General features: G+C 37.8%; 2 protein-coding genes across 6 annotated transcripts in view; one reads left to right on the top strand and one right to left on the bottom strand.

Annotated features, from left to right (window-relative positions):
* The window catches only part of SPATA6L (spermatogenesis associated 6 like), a 33,924-nt gene that overhangs the window by 14,019 nt on the left and 5,009 nt on the right, over window positions 1-14,896 (bottom strand). Inside the window, exons 1-5 of one of the 5 annotated variants that reach the window (XM_011376677.2) lie at window positions 12,788-12,913; window positions 12,569-12,613; window positions 8,308-8,445; window positions 5,743-5,791; window positions 2,584-2,625 (exon numbers count right to left, since the gene is read on the bottom strand). In XM_011376677.2, coding sequence (XP_011374979.1) covers window positions 2,584-2,625; window positions 5,743-5,791; window positions 8,308-8,445; window positions 12,569-12,607 — 268 coding nt within the window. In that variant the 5' untranslated portion in view covers window positions 12,608-12,613; window positions 12,788-12,913. Of the gene's footprint in view, window positions 1-2,583; window positions 2,626-5,742; window positions 5,792-8,307; window positions 8,446-12,568; window positions 12,614-12,787; window positions 12,914-14,896 lie in introns of those variants that run through there. The other 4 variants (XM_023521279.1, XM_023521276.1, XM_023521277.1 and 1 more) reach the window with 4 other exon arrangements.
* PLPP6 (phospholipid phosphatase 6) lies at window positions 8,509-11,567 on the top strand. The gene has a single exon (XM_023521275.1). The coding sequence runs from the start codon at window positions 8,788-8,790 to the stop codon at window positions 9,676-9,678; it is 891 nt and encodes a 296-aa protein (XP_023377043.1). The 5' UTR covers window positions 8,509-8,787; the 3' UTR covers window positions 9,679-11,567.

Here is a 14,896-nt window from a genome sequence, read left to right as displayed (position 1 = left end):
AAAACTGGGTCAAATTAAAAAAAAAAAAAACTTATGGGAGAAAAAAACTCAATGCCCTGATTTTAGCCTGTCACTTTGAGGCTGAAAAACTTTCAATGAGAATTTCTGAAAAACAAGTAGGGAACATCTCTGATCTTTCCTCACTTATGTCTAAGAAAGTAATGACATTTACAAGAGTGTCTATCCCTAGATCCATGGAGAATGAGGTTCTTATCTGTTTTCAGAGCCTGTTTCTGCCAATGAACCAAAAGGCAGAAGAAAGAACTAGAGAATCTTGGGACCACTTCTCTGTGGGCCTTGACCTGCTTCAGTGACAGCTACCGCGGATAGGGCTACGATCCTCACAGAAGCCTCTCTAGCCACCTCTCCTTTAGCTGAGGCATCTGCCAGGCCCCCTTTCCTTCTCCCACGCTTTCTTAAGAAAAAGAAAAGTTCATGCAATAAAATATCAAAATAATGCAATAAAACAGGAAAAATATATATGTATTGAGCATAACTGACTAGAAACTTTGGAAAAAAATATCTGGAATTTATTTCATGCAATGTTACCATCCAGACATCACTCCACAAGTAATCAAAAGATACTGACAGTCATATTACATAGAAGGAAAGAAAGAAAACAAATCATGACATGGGAAAATGGAAAATTGTAAGAAGTAAATCTTAAGTTGTCACAAGTGATATCTAAAAAGAAAGGGCCATAAAATATGGTAAGATATATTTTGTACACATTCTGTAAACACAGTGAATCGAAAAGATAATCTCCAGCATCGGCTAGAATATGCAAAATGGGCACACTATACACTGCTGAATGCAGTTGAAGTAGTGGAAACTTGCTGTGGATCGGTTTACTACCAGGTTACAAGACATGGTTCAATCTAGCAATTCTATTCTTTGAAAATATAGTAACAGGAAAGAATAATTTTTATGAAAATTTGAAAGACAAAGGAAACCTAAATGCTTAACAATATCAATTTAAGGGTAATTATAACACTAATGGAAAAGTACATAGCTATTGAAAATGACAAATAAGTAAACTACAGGTAACAATGTAAAGTGAAAAACCAAAACCTAAAATATTGTATACATAGATTATAAATCTATGAAAACACAAATAATTTAATGAAATTTTTTATAACTATTAAAAATAATGATGCAGAACAATGCTTTTAAAATGACAATGGCGATATAGAATGAGGGAAGCTAAAAATAGAAGAAAATGTATGTGACACTATTTATGTAAAAATTCCATATCTATGTATTCTTTTATCCACAGAAAAATATGAAGAAACAAGTTCACGAAAATATTTTTAAAAGGATGCTTTTTACAACAAGGTAAAATTGTGGATATTTTCCTTTGGGAAAGGAAAAGGAAAAAATGTATAATAGCAAAAAAAGATCAAAAGAGAATTAGAAATGTTTCTGAGTTTTAGTTACTTTCCCTCCACCCCCTGCTCACGTGCTCTTGCTCTCTCCCTCGCGCTCTCTCTCTCGCGCGCTCTCTCTCTCCCTCTCTCCCCTGTCTCTCTCTCTCTCTTTTTCAATCTCTCTCTTTCTCCTTCTCTCTCTCTCTCACACACACACACACACACACAAACACACACACAGGACTGTAAAATCAGAATAAAATCAGATGATCATCAGCTACATTTAAGACAATGTATGAGTACTGGTAGCAATATTATTCATAATATCCAAAAAGTGGGAACAATGCAAAGTCTATCAACTGATGAATGGATTAGCAAACTGTGGTATGTTCAACATAAAAGAATATTATTTGGCAATAAAAAGGAATGAAGTACTGATATATGCTATAATGCAAATGAACCTTGAAACATATTAAGAAAAAGAAACCATACATAAAAGACCACATATTGTCCGATTCCATTTATATGAAATATCCAGAAGAGGCAAATCGATAGAGACAGAAAGTAGATTAGTGGTGGTTAGGGGCTATGGAAAGGAGGGAATGAGAAGTGACTGTTAATGAGTACGGGTCTCTTTCCAGGTAATAAAAATGTTCTGGAATTAGATAGTGGTCACGGTTGCACAAGCTCGTGAACACACTAAAACAACTGAATTGTACACTTGAAAATGGTGAATTTTATAATATACGAATTAAATCTCAATTTTTAAAAGTATAGAGACTGAGTTCATGAGCCATACAAAAACATACCACAGCTGAATTTGGCCTCAGGGCCAAAGTTTGCCAGCTCTGTTCCAGCATGGAATAGAAAAGATAGCCTCGGGTTTTACAAACATACACACAATGTACTCTCTCCCCACCCTCCGCCCCCACAAATTAGAACATAGTCAAAGGCAAAAACTTAAAAGAAGCTGATACAGGACTGAAAAAATTATTTGATACTAATTAGATAAAGTTATAAAAAACGGAAAGTCAAAGAACCACCAAACCCATAAAGTTACTATTCTGAAATTGGACAAAATTCAACAGACTAAAAGAGAAAAAAAGTGAATATTATATAAAGCACAACTTTTAAATGCCAGTACTCATTCTGTCCTGCCAAAATCCTTTTAAATGTAAATTAAGCTAATTTAGAAATGCGTTTATTGGCACATTACCTGGAGACACTAGCTGTATTAATTCAAACCTGGTTAAGAAGCCTAAAAAAGAAAAAATGAAATTTTAATACTTTAGAAAATCGCCAGAATATTTTACTTATTGCTAACTTTAAAACTGCCATAACATCGCATTTACATTATTAATAATAAGTGCCATACCAACAATGACTCAGTTATTTCTAGACCCAATAAATCAAGGGCATGGAATAACCGTGTTAAAAAAAGTAGCATTTCATCCCCTGAAAAGTATTGACAAAATAAATGCAATATTTCCTCTCTTAAAAATATATTCATAAGTCATTTAAATAACAATAAGCTTTTCACTTTAAAAATTCAAAATGCAATTGCTGTTATCCATTAACCTATAAAACTTTATCTTGCTAAAAATAGTATGATATGACTATATGTTAGATATAAAATTAACATTTTTTAATATTTTCCAAGTTCAAAATATATTTAGAAATATTGAGCCCAAGTACAATGTCTACAAGGACGAGAATAAAATTCAAAATCTTAAAAGTTACTTAAAACATAAATGTGTAACAATAAAAAATCAAAGATAATTCCCACAAAATGTTAAAAGTGAAAACATTTAAAAATAGACAATAATGGTGAGAATAGTTAATAATACTGTATTATATGCAGATGACCCTTGAACAACATGGGTTTGAAACGAGCATCTACTTATACGTGGATTTTTTTCAACAAATACAGTCAGCCCTTTGTATCTAAGGTTGTACATCTAAGGATTCAACCAACCATGGATGAAATACAGTATTTTTGCATTCCTAACCATGACCACAGATCGAAAATACAGTTTTCCATCCATATTTGGTTGAATCCTCAAATGCAAAGGGCTGACTCTATAGTCAAAAGTTATACTGAATTTTCAACTCTGCAGGGGGTTGGCGCCTCTAATCCCAGTGTTGTTCAAGGGTCAATTGTACTTGAAAGTTGCTAAAACCCTTAATCTTAAAGGTTATCACCACAAAAAAGAAATGGCAATTATGCGATGTGATGGAGGTGTTAGCTAATATCTACAGTGGTAATCATTATGTGATACATAAGTGTATCAAATCAATATGTTGTACATATTAAACTTACAATGCTATATGTCAATTATTTCTCCAAAAAAACTAGAAAAATACACAATAAAAGTAAAATCTTTCTTTTGTAGACTTATAAAAAATATATGAATGCACTCAGACAGAATTTTAAATGCCAAGAAACTTAAAGCCAAGACAGCCCATAGTTCAGGTTTTCCAAGAGGGAGGAGGAAATATATCCTTGCCAATTATCGCCCCAATTGTAATGTTAAACACTTCATTTGTCTCAGGCTCTAAATTCCTTACATTCAATTTAATCTCACCACATTTCATGTTCATGGATTAGAATACTTAATATTGTTAAGATGGGAATATTCCCCAAATTGATCTATAGGTTCAATGCAATCCCCACCAACATCCTAGCTGGCTTCTTTGCAGAAAGAGACAAGCTAATCCTAAAATTCATATGGTAAACCAAGGGAACCCAAATAGCAATAGCAGTCTTGAAAAAGAAGGATTAAGTTGGAGGATTCATACTTCCTGATTTCAAAACATACAACAAAGCTACAATAATCAAGCTGTGTGGTACTGACAGATATATGGATCAATGGAATAGAATTGAGAGCCCCAAAAGAAACCCTCACATTTATCGTCAGGTGATTTTCAACAAAGATGCCAAGACTATTCAACAGGGAAAAAATACTCTTACCAACATATGGTACTGAGATAACTGAATATCCAGGTGCAGAAAAGTGAAGTTGGATCTCTACCTCATGCCATTTACAAAAATAAACTCAGTATGTATTACAGACCTAAATGTAAGACCTAAAACTATAAAACTCTTAAAAGAAAACATAGACATGAATCTTGTAACATGAATTAGACAGTGGTTTCTTAGTTATAACATTAAAAGCCCAAATAACAAAAGAAAAATAGATAAAATAAAAATCGTCAAAATTAAAAAAATTTTGTTTTAAAAAACACCATTAAGAGGTAAAAAAGTAATCTAAATGGGAGGAAATATTTGTCAATCATACATCTGATATGAGACTTATATGTATAATATACAAACAATATACAACTCGATAATAAAAAGATAAATACCTAATTAAAATATAGATGAAGGATCTAAATATAGACATTTCTCCAAATAAGATATACAAATGGCCATTAAGCACATGAAAAAAATGCTCAATATCATCAGTTATCAGGAAGATGCAAATCAAAACCACAATGAGATACCACTTCATGCACACAAGGATAGCTACAAATCTAAAGAATAGATAATAACAAGTGTTGGCCAGGATATGGAGGAATGGAACTCTTATATATTGCTGGTGGAATGTAAAATGATGCAGCAGCTTTGGTAAACAGTTAAAAAATTAAACAGAGTTACCATATGACCCAGCAATTCCACTCCTAGATATATAGCCAAGAGAAATGAAAACATGTCTACGAAAGAACTTGTACACAAATATTCATAGCAGCATTATTCATCATAGCCCCAAAGTGAAAACAACACAAATGCCCATCAACTGATGAATGGATAAATGATATGTGACATATTCACACAATGGAACATTATTTGGCCGTAAAAAGAAATGAAGTACTGACACTTGCTACATCAAGGATGCCCTTGAAAACATTATGCTAAATGAAAGAAGCCAGTCACAAAGGAATACATATTGTATAATTCCATTTATATGAAATATCCAGAATAAATAAATCTAGAGACAGAAAGATTGGTTAGTAGTTGCCTAGGGCTGGGAGGGATGAGGAAGAATTATACAGGGTTTCCTTCTGTGGAGATAAAAAATGTTCTAAAATTGATTATGGTGATGGTTACACAACTCTGAATAAAACCATTTAATTGTAAAAAAGAAACAGAATGGTACCATCCAGTATACCCCATCTATATCTAAAAAAGGAGTTATAACTGAGTCAAAAACATGATTCAAATTTTAGACTCTTTTGAATATAAATATGGATTGAACGTGGAAGTATCACAACTTAGAAAATAGTAGAATTTTATACCAGTGAATTCTGTGATTTACATACACACAATAGTCTCTCTCTCTCTCTCTCTCTCTCTTTTTTTTTGGTGAATACCTACTTTCTAAAATATCTGCTACAGCTCCAGGATCTACTGCATTTTCAAATAACTGTGGGAAAAAATGTGCAAAATAAATTTTCAGTTTTATTAATATATACTAAAAAATATTGTAGATTATATTCTTCCAAATAATTAACACATACCAAATCCAGCCATAGAATATTTTAGTATTCAACAGGAGTATCTTTAACAGGTATGTAGTTAAAAGTTTAACAAATGACTACAGAATGAATGAATGAGAAATCACAAAACAATACCAAGTGCAAGGAAAATCTGAGTTAGATGAATCTACTAAAGTTCAAAATGTCATCAACTTGACCTAGCCCTATTGTTTGTTGCTAAAAGCACTTCTGGCATCAGCTTCAAAGAGTTTTGTTTGAGTACCTAGAAAAACAGTCTGCATACCACAGATACTCATAAAATGTTAACTGAAGAATGACTTCTCTTGCCAAGGAATTGCTTGTGCCTCCCCCGCCCCCCCCAAAAAAAAATACAAATAAAAATTCTATGTGTAACACAAAAGAAAAACTAAGTGTAGTACCTATACCCCTACAGAATTAAAAAATAACTAGAGAGAGACAGCCTCATAAGTTTTAAGTGTATCATGAAGCGCAGGAAAAACACTGAGATGCCTGTCTAGCCATTGCCAAATCTGCATATTCTGTCCTTGAGATAAAAAAGGCCCAAAATAGGACTGATATAAAAGGCACATCTCTCTTCCTGAATGCTAGAACCCCATAGAGAAATAAGAAGTTTTCAGAGGAGCTTGATTTTAGGCATTAAAGCTCTCATTTAAATGGTGTTTAAACTTACACATAGTCAAAATCTGTTCTTGATCCAAAGCCTGGTCTATTTTAACTACAAAAATGGAGGCTGACCCCTGTAATTTCTTACTGACTTGAATTTATCGAACAAATGTGGGTAATTTTTTTCCCCCTGAACTATTTCAATAATTGCATCCCTTCACTTCATCCATGTCTAAGGACTTTCTCAAGTATGATCTTGGGGAGTAAATGACCAACACGAACTGCTCAAACACAATAGTTCATACATTCTTTATAAGTAATTTCTTATTTATCCAAATGCTTTAGAACATTCAATTCTGAATTATACAGAAAGTCCAAGGAGAAAATGTTTTTTGTTACTTGCTGCAAATATTTGCAGCTAGAGAATGGAACAGATACAACAAATCTGGAGCCAACTGGAAGAAAGCTGGAATATGAACCCAAACAGCTCATACAAGAGGGCAATTTTCAAAATTTAAAATAAAGCACTTATTTAATTGCATTTTATAAAATGAAAAATGCCCCATCATGTGTTTGACTAGTAATCTCAAATACCCAGCTTTACAACAGAACAGTAGTGGCATCTAGAATGTGACTCTGAGGCTCATTCTCTTCTACAAGTCAAGAAAGTGGGACTAGATGACCTCCAAGGTCATTTATCATTTTTTGCTTCTTTGGTTTTGTATACTTTGGCTTCTTATACAGAAGCAAATTTAAAATTGATATAATAAGAAAATTCTTGGGGAAAAAAATAGACTAGAATTTTACCACCCTCTTTTTACCATTATCAACATCTAAACGGTAGAAGGCGGCTCTTTTGGATTCTGACTGTATGTTTTAAAGTAATGTCCACTTATTCCTCTCCTCTCTTATACAACCAGTTTGGTAGACTTTATTTAAATTAACGGACTGCAATTTATAAAACATTACATATAGCTCTAGCCTGTTAGGAAATCAATCCTCATTTCCTCACCCATTCTCAAGTGGAAACAGGTCATTTTCTAGCACCACCATCTACATCTTTAAAAGTGATGGGCTTTACCGTGGACACTTCCCATATTCAACCTCTCCCCAAAAGAATCACCTCTGTGGGGCAAAAACATCAGACTTATCAAGGTTAAAGGAATCGGATTGATTCTATCTCCAAATTCCAAAGGCTTATAATTTCAAAGGCTTATAATTGCATAGTAATGAAATTAACATTCTGAAGTGGGACAAAGGTTGGTAATGGTTTGACTATATCATGATCATATTCATTGGAATGGAGTCTAGCTTTATCATTGTTGCTAAATAAACCAAGTATGATTTAAGAAAACGCAATAAATCTGTAGAGCCTTCTCGTTTTGTTATAGGATTTCAGATATAGTACTTAACTAATCTGAATATAGTGTTCTATGATTTTTCTGAGTCTAAAAAAGTTTGTTTCTAAGGTCTGCTTGTTTATTGATAATTCCTGTCATAAATGTAATGCAACTGCCTCTAACACCTCCAAGAACATAGAAAATGCTCTCTCTGCTCCAGTTAGAAAATGCCACGGGAGTTCCAAGAATAGAAAACATCTGCCAGAGTTTTTAGCACTAGGTTGACAGAATTTGGCTCATACCCAGGCTGCAAAAGCAAGTCCTCCAACAATGATTTTGTACTGTTCTGAGGTGCCTTCAAGTAATTTCTTAAAAGGAAACTTACAAAATAACTTTATAAGAATTGTATTCTTTATAAGAACCATTAAATGATCAGCAAATTTTAAATTTCCATTTAGCAATGAGAAAGTCAAGATCACCTTTTCAAATGTCATTCTCTGCTGAATCATAATAGGGAACACAGACGGAAAGCAGGCTGTCTCCAGGTACTGATTCAGGAGGTAAACCCCAAGGTACACATCTTGCTTGTCAGGAAGGAACACTCCTGGGCAAGAAATCTTTAAAAAAAAAAAAGGCGGGGGGGGAGGGAGAGGGTCGAGGAGTAGAGAACAGGGTTTGTTTTGTTTTTTTAAACGGGGCCCCATTTTCCCTAACCAACAAATACTGCCAAATTTCCCCCAGTACCGCAGCCCCTCACCTGAATACCCTCCCCCTCTCCTCTCCTTCCCCAGATTGTAAATCCAATTCAACTCTTCGTCTCCGCCAGGTGTCACAATCGTCCTCTAGCGCTTTTCTTTCCCCGCCCCTAAAGGATGGCAGTGCGGAAGCGGAAGAGGCTGCAGGGCCGGGGAATACGTCTTTAGGCCGGCTGGGTCCCGGGGTCCAGGCCGCTCTCCGCAATGCCGAGCCCCAGGAGGAATGTCGAGGGACGCCCACTGGGCGCCGCCGCCTCAAGCAGCAGCAGCCCCGGCAGCCCAGCCCATGGAGGCGGTGGCAGCAGCTGCAGCAGCAGGTTCGAATTCCAGTCTCTGCTCAGCAGCCGAGCGCCAGGCGCGGATGCCACCTGCCCCCGGCTCCGCGCGTCCGAGAGCCCGGTGCACCGCCGAGGCTCCTTTCCTGTGGCAGGAGCGGGCCCCTCGCAGGCGTCACCGCCCCAGTTGCCCGAGGAGGACCGCATGGACCTGAACCCGTCCTTCCTGGGCATCGCCCTGCGCTGTCTCCTGGCCATCGACCTATGGCTGTCTAAGAAACTGGGGGTGTGCGCGGGAGAGAGTTCGTCCTGGGGAAGCATGCGGCCCCTTATGAAGCTGTTGGAGATCTCTGGACACGGCATCCCCTGGCTACTGGGCACTCTCTACTGCCTGTCCAGGAGCAACAGCTGGGCCGGGCGTGAGGTGCTGATGAACCTGCTCTTCGCGCTGCTGTTGGACCTGCTGCTGGTGGCCCTGCTTAAGGGGTTGGTCCGCAGGCGCCGCCCGGCCCACAACCAGATGGACATGTTTGTCACCCTCTCAGTAGACAAGTACTCTTTCCCCTCGGGCCATGCCACCAGGGCCGCCCTGGTTTCGCGGTTCATCTTGAACCACCTGGTGCTGGCCATTCCACTGAGGGTACTGGTGGTACTGTGGGCCTTCATATTAGGCCTCTCCAGGGTCATGCTGGGACGGCACAATGTCACTGATGTGGCTTTTGGCTTTTTTCTAGGCTACTTGCAGTACAGCATCGTGGACTATTGCTGGCTCTCACCACAGAATGCTCCAGTCCTCTTTGTACTGTGGAACCAACAGTAACACCATCTCATTCATTACGGCACCAGGAGATCTGAAGATTTCCACATGCAATCATACCAACATAAACCAGCAGCCATCCTGCTTGTCCCTCTTAGGACATTTCAGGCTTCCTTTGAGATTTCAGGTGTTCTACCATCTTGATGGGTTGCTAGGCTGGAGCACATGCTGCCATTACTGATCACAGACATATTACAGAAAGCAAAAAACTCTCTCTATTATGTATTTATTAAACAACTATTTATATCTCCAGGAAAACTGCAAAGAAATCGAGCTGGGGTGATTATATTGTTGCTGTTTTTTAAAACGTTGACATCAGTAAAATTGTGTTTTGTAGTAATCCTATAAGGCAACATATCACTTGTAAATTGAACTTTGAAAAAGAAACCTGATCTTCATTCTGTACATATACCTGCAGATAAGCCACGTACTAATCCTAGTTCATTTCCTACGGTAGATTTTAAACAATTTTTTAAGACTAAGACATTGGTCCTCTTAATCCTGATTTTCTTGGTAAGCTTTTTTAGTTTATTGTTTCTTCCATCTTTGTGGACTGGGGTGATAAGAGATTATGGTGCATTTCTTTCCCTCTAACTCCTCAAAAGATCTTTACATTTATATTTATTTCCCACTACTAACATTGCATTTTAGCTTTCAGAAAACAAGCCAAGAACTTAACGAAGAAGAAACACTTAAAAATAGCATATCTATTGTCCCCATAGAAAAGGAAGGATGGGACTATGGCCTCATGCTTAATTCTGTTGAGACCCAATAGCATGGCCTGAGAGAAGGCAGAAAAGCTAAGCTGCTGAGGAGGTCAGAGGAAGTGAGAGTTTGGGGACAGGCTAACCATATATTTTGTCAATGGATCAGTATAGCAAGAAATGCGGCCTTGCTGCCCATCATCTCTACTGAATAAAGAAAATGCTCCTCTACTAAGGTAATAAAATGGGAAAGTAATGCATAAAGTTTTTCATATATACCAGAAGGATGACCTTGTATATTAGTTTTTCATATGAAATTCCGTTTCTCTGTTTATAGCACACTTTAGGTAACAGTATTTAATTTGAAGTTCATCAGGGGAGTCTGCTGCTATACCAGGCACAAAATATAACTAACTCCTAAATTTCCATTTACATTGACCTTTACATTTAAAGCAGTTTATCCATGGTACCTCCCCAAATCACAAGACCAAAACCACCAAATTCAGGAAAGACCGAAAAGGGATATGCTTTAAATGCTGCTCTACCTGAAAATAAGAACCTTTAAATTACCTATGATACTGAGGTCTTCAGATAATCTTAATGACCAACTATTTTGACATTTATATATAGAAAGGGTTATTATGGCCTTTGGTGTGTCATATAGCAATGCACATAGGAATCTGAAGAATGGCTGCAATAAGTAGGCTCTGATTTGAAATGTTAACTCTGAGCAAGAGAGGCACAATGAGAAAGGAAGCTACTCTTCAAAATAAAATAATATTTGCATTCCCGCATCATCCTAAATACAGACTACCTCTTCACTTGCTGAATCAGCCAAGCTGTGAAGCTGTAAGTGGTTTGCTTTATTATTTAATCTTAGATCCTTTATTTTAATTGCAGCAATATTCAGGCCAGATATTTGGAAGCAAGATATTTCCTCTTGCAAGGTCCACAAGTCTGAATATTGGGGACTCAAAATTAGGCTTACCTTCTGGTTCCTGGTTATACTTCTGGAATTCCCTGTTTTAGTTGCTGGGGCCTGAGTTTGCTGGCTTATAAAACACAGATCAATTCACCCTGTTTTTGGAGCATCCTAAGTACTGTAGAGTAGAAAACTGATTTCACTATTAATTGTGTACTGAAGAATGTATTTTAAAAATCTAAATAAAATTAACCAATAACGTTGAATGAAGTGAGATGAAATTTGTTTAATTTTTGCCTTGATGAGGAGGAAGACTGATTTATCACTTCACTTCTCAAGAATTCCTTCACCTTATTGTACAACTTTGAGAGCTCGTAATTGATAAAGCCTAGTTCTATTTGCTATCGAAGTGGGACAAATCCAGGATATTCTCTTTATTTCGTAACTGCATGTATGATGAAACCACAGCATTTGTCACTCATATGGAGGCTAACCAGATTTTCCATAGCCATAACCTGTTGCCATTTTTGCTTGTAATCATGGCCAGGAGAGTAGCCCCTATGGCTTGCAGACAAAGCTGCATGACAGTCTGTTACTAACTACAGATGGAAGGATTGGAAAATGGAAGCTGAAATAAAAGGAAGGACTGACCCCAAGCAGGAACAATGGAGTCACTGCCACAGCAACTCAAGCAGGATTCAGTGGATAATTACAAAACAGTTGTTGATTGATTTACTTTTTGAAAGTAGCAAGCCAGAGCTATTTCTAGAAGTAGGTTAAATAATATTTGTTTGTTTCATAGAAATGAAAATTTATCAGGAAGTGATGCAGCTTTTTGAAATTAAATTCTCTTTTTGTTTAAAAGTGGTTTTCTTGAATGAAAGAAAGAAAGAAAGAAAGAAAGAAAGAAAGAAAGAAAGAAAGAAAGAAAGAAAAAACCTTTCACAAATCTTTACCCTGTAAAAAAAATCCTTCTTGGACTTAATGCAAGGTTAGTTTAAAAGAATAGAAATTTTCGGGATAAAGCTGAGTAACAAGTTGGCTTTAGGGGGAAAAACGGTGGGGAGACGTTGAGCTGAATGAAAGGTCAGGAAGTCAGGGAAGACCAGTGTAGAGAAATCGTAGGAACACAAGTACGATTTGTTCCAAAAGAGAATGATGTGGTGAGGTGTGGAGGGGGTGGTGAAAACGACCCGGGACCATTTAAGAACCCTGAGGAAAGAGTCTGATTTGGGGCAAGGAGCGGGGAAGTTCGTCGATCTCTTACCGCGCGGATCTGCAGCTCCACCACTACCTCCAAAGGCATCGTTCCCTGCGTGGGCGAAAGGACCGGAATGAAGAGATCCTTTTGTGCTGAGCCTTGGACAGACTTTTCTTAGTTTAGCTCAATCTCTGGGGCAAATGTTCTCAGTAGCTTCCCCAGCCCCCCACCCCCTCCTACCCCCATCTGTCCCCCCCAGGTCCCTCCCACCCAGACGGGTCTCACACTACAGGAGCTGGAGCTAAGCCTTCCAGAAGGCTGTAGCGTCGCGTTGCCATGGACACTCAAACGCGCAACCTTCCACCCTAGAACGCGAGCAAGGTCCACTGCGCAGGCGCAAGCGAGCTCGGCCACTGTGTACCGCTTGGAACACGCAGTCTTGACGTGTACTTCTGAAGCTGTGCGCCAGCGGGAGAGAATGACTCGGTAATGAGGTAGTAGCCTGATCGCGAGGATGATAAAAGTTCTAGTTTCCTTTCCACCAACTCTTTCCATCAACTCTTTATGGTTCCAATCACTGTTAAAATGTTTACAGTGCCCATTCTAAAAGTGGATCTGATTGTAGTGCCATTATAATTTAAGTGCTACCTATTTTTTGTTAACTATACGACACCTTCCCCCCCCCACCCCTCCCCAGCCCTGGGAATTTCTGTAACAATTCCAATTAATATAGTAGCCTGTCCCTGAAGGTACTCCCTTGATTACGAAATATCGCCTCATGTTTGGTTGGGAGAACATAGCCACTGTCAATAATAAATTAAACTGCGCTAATTAGAAATCGAAGGATATTAAGAGGCTTAAAACTTAGGTATCCCTTTTTAGCCACAGTAGAAATATTTGTCAGTCTCTCTTTTCTGGGGTTTAGTTAACTAACCTAAGGCAAGCATCGAATTACATTCTCTCTCAAGGCGTAGTTACTGAAGTTGCCAAAGCAAGGGTTACACTGCAAAAACCGTCAGAGGTGGCAGGCAAAGCAAGATTTCCTAACTGGTAAAGAAAATTGCATTTTTTCCCATTTACTATATTTAACAGATAAAAATGAAGGAAGGAAGGAGGGAGTGGCTGCTTCTAGCCAATCGGAAAAATTTGGTAGGGCCAATACTGTCTCTTAAAAGAAATTTAATTATGATAAGTAGTTTATTACTAATATTTTGCATTGGAAATTTATACAACTGAAAAATGCAAGTACCAGAAGATGTCCTGAGACAAGAATTAGGTACTCATTTTGTTAACTGGAAATGAAAAACTCAGTATAATGAAGGAGAGTATATTGTGTCCTTATCCAATCCTCAATGCTCTGTCTACATGTTAAGAGCTGCACAAGTGGGTACTTGGCTCCCTACAGTATCCAGAGCACTGATTTGTCAGCTCACAACAGCTTGCTGGCACCCAGGCTCATACAGTGATATATGGGAAAAGGATCTGCATTTATCCTCACAAGTAAGCAACCAAAACCAAGGCTAAGATATCAAGGAGAGTGACCATCAAAACAGATAAATAAGTGATTAGAGATATAATGGAAGGGAGGGATCAATCTTTATTGAAAACCTGCGAAGTACTAGGCACATTGCATATGCTAATTCATTTCATCCCTACAATAACTCTCTGAGAGAAATGTTATTATTCCTATTTTACAGATGCAGAATCTGAAGCCAGCCAGCCTTTTGCCCAAGTCCACACCGCTAAAGGGAAGCAGCCACACTAAAATCCATGTGTATCCTGCCACATCACTGCCCCCAAAACATAGATTCTCTAGAAACACAATGTCCCATCCCATGTTCTTCCTAGCCTTAACTGGACTCACTTTGCCTAACAACTCTCCTGGATATAATTGGACTCTCCTTGCTTGGCTCCTAGGGCACGGCCCTCTTCTGGTTTCTCTCCAACTCTTTGGCCATTCTTTCTCTGTCTCTGTTCATCCTCCTCTACTTGCTTAAGCAATGTTTCTTGGTCCTTTCTTTTCCTCACTCTATACCCTTTACCTAGGGTGTCATCCACTGTATGAGCGGGATAGCACAGGTACACAGATTTACATAGCCCACCCAGGCCACTCTCCCTGACAAGGTGGAATCTCATTATTACAAATATATATACATATATATGCACACACATACACACACACATATACATGTACACACATGTATATATAAATTTGAATTAACTAAAACTAAAGAAAATTTTTAATTCAGTTCCTCACTCGTACTAGTCACATTTAGGGTTCAGTAGCTGCATGTGGCTAGTGGCTACTGTATTGGATAGTGCAGGGAGACCATTTCTATGATCACAGAAACTTTTATTGCAGTGTTACTCTAGAGCTAACTTCACTTAAAGGAT

Source organism: Pteropus vampyrus, unplaced genomic scaffold (genome assembly GCF_000151845.1).
Source record: "Pteropus vampyrus isolate Shadow unplaced genomic scaffold, Pvam_2.0 Scaffold301, whole genome shotgun sequence".
In the NCBI taxonomy this organism is placed as follows: Eukaryota; Metazoa; Chordata; class Mammalia; order Chiroptera; family Pteropodidae; genus Pteropus; species Pteropus vampyrus.
Note: the sequence above shows the minus strand (reverse complement) of the source record. Positions and strands in the feature narration are given on the sequence as shown.

Bases quoted from the DNA above. Each gene is read 5' to 3' on its own strand.
- PLPP6 (XM_023521275.1), top strand. From the start codon at position 8,788: ATGCCGAGCCCCAGGAGGAATGTCGAGGGACGCCCACTGGGCGCCGCC.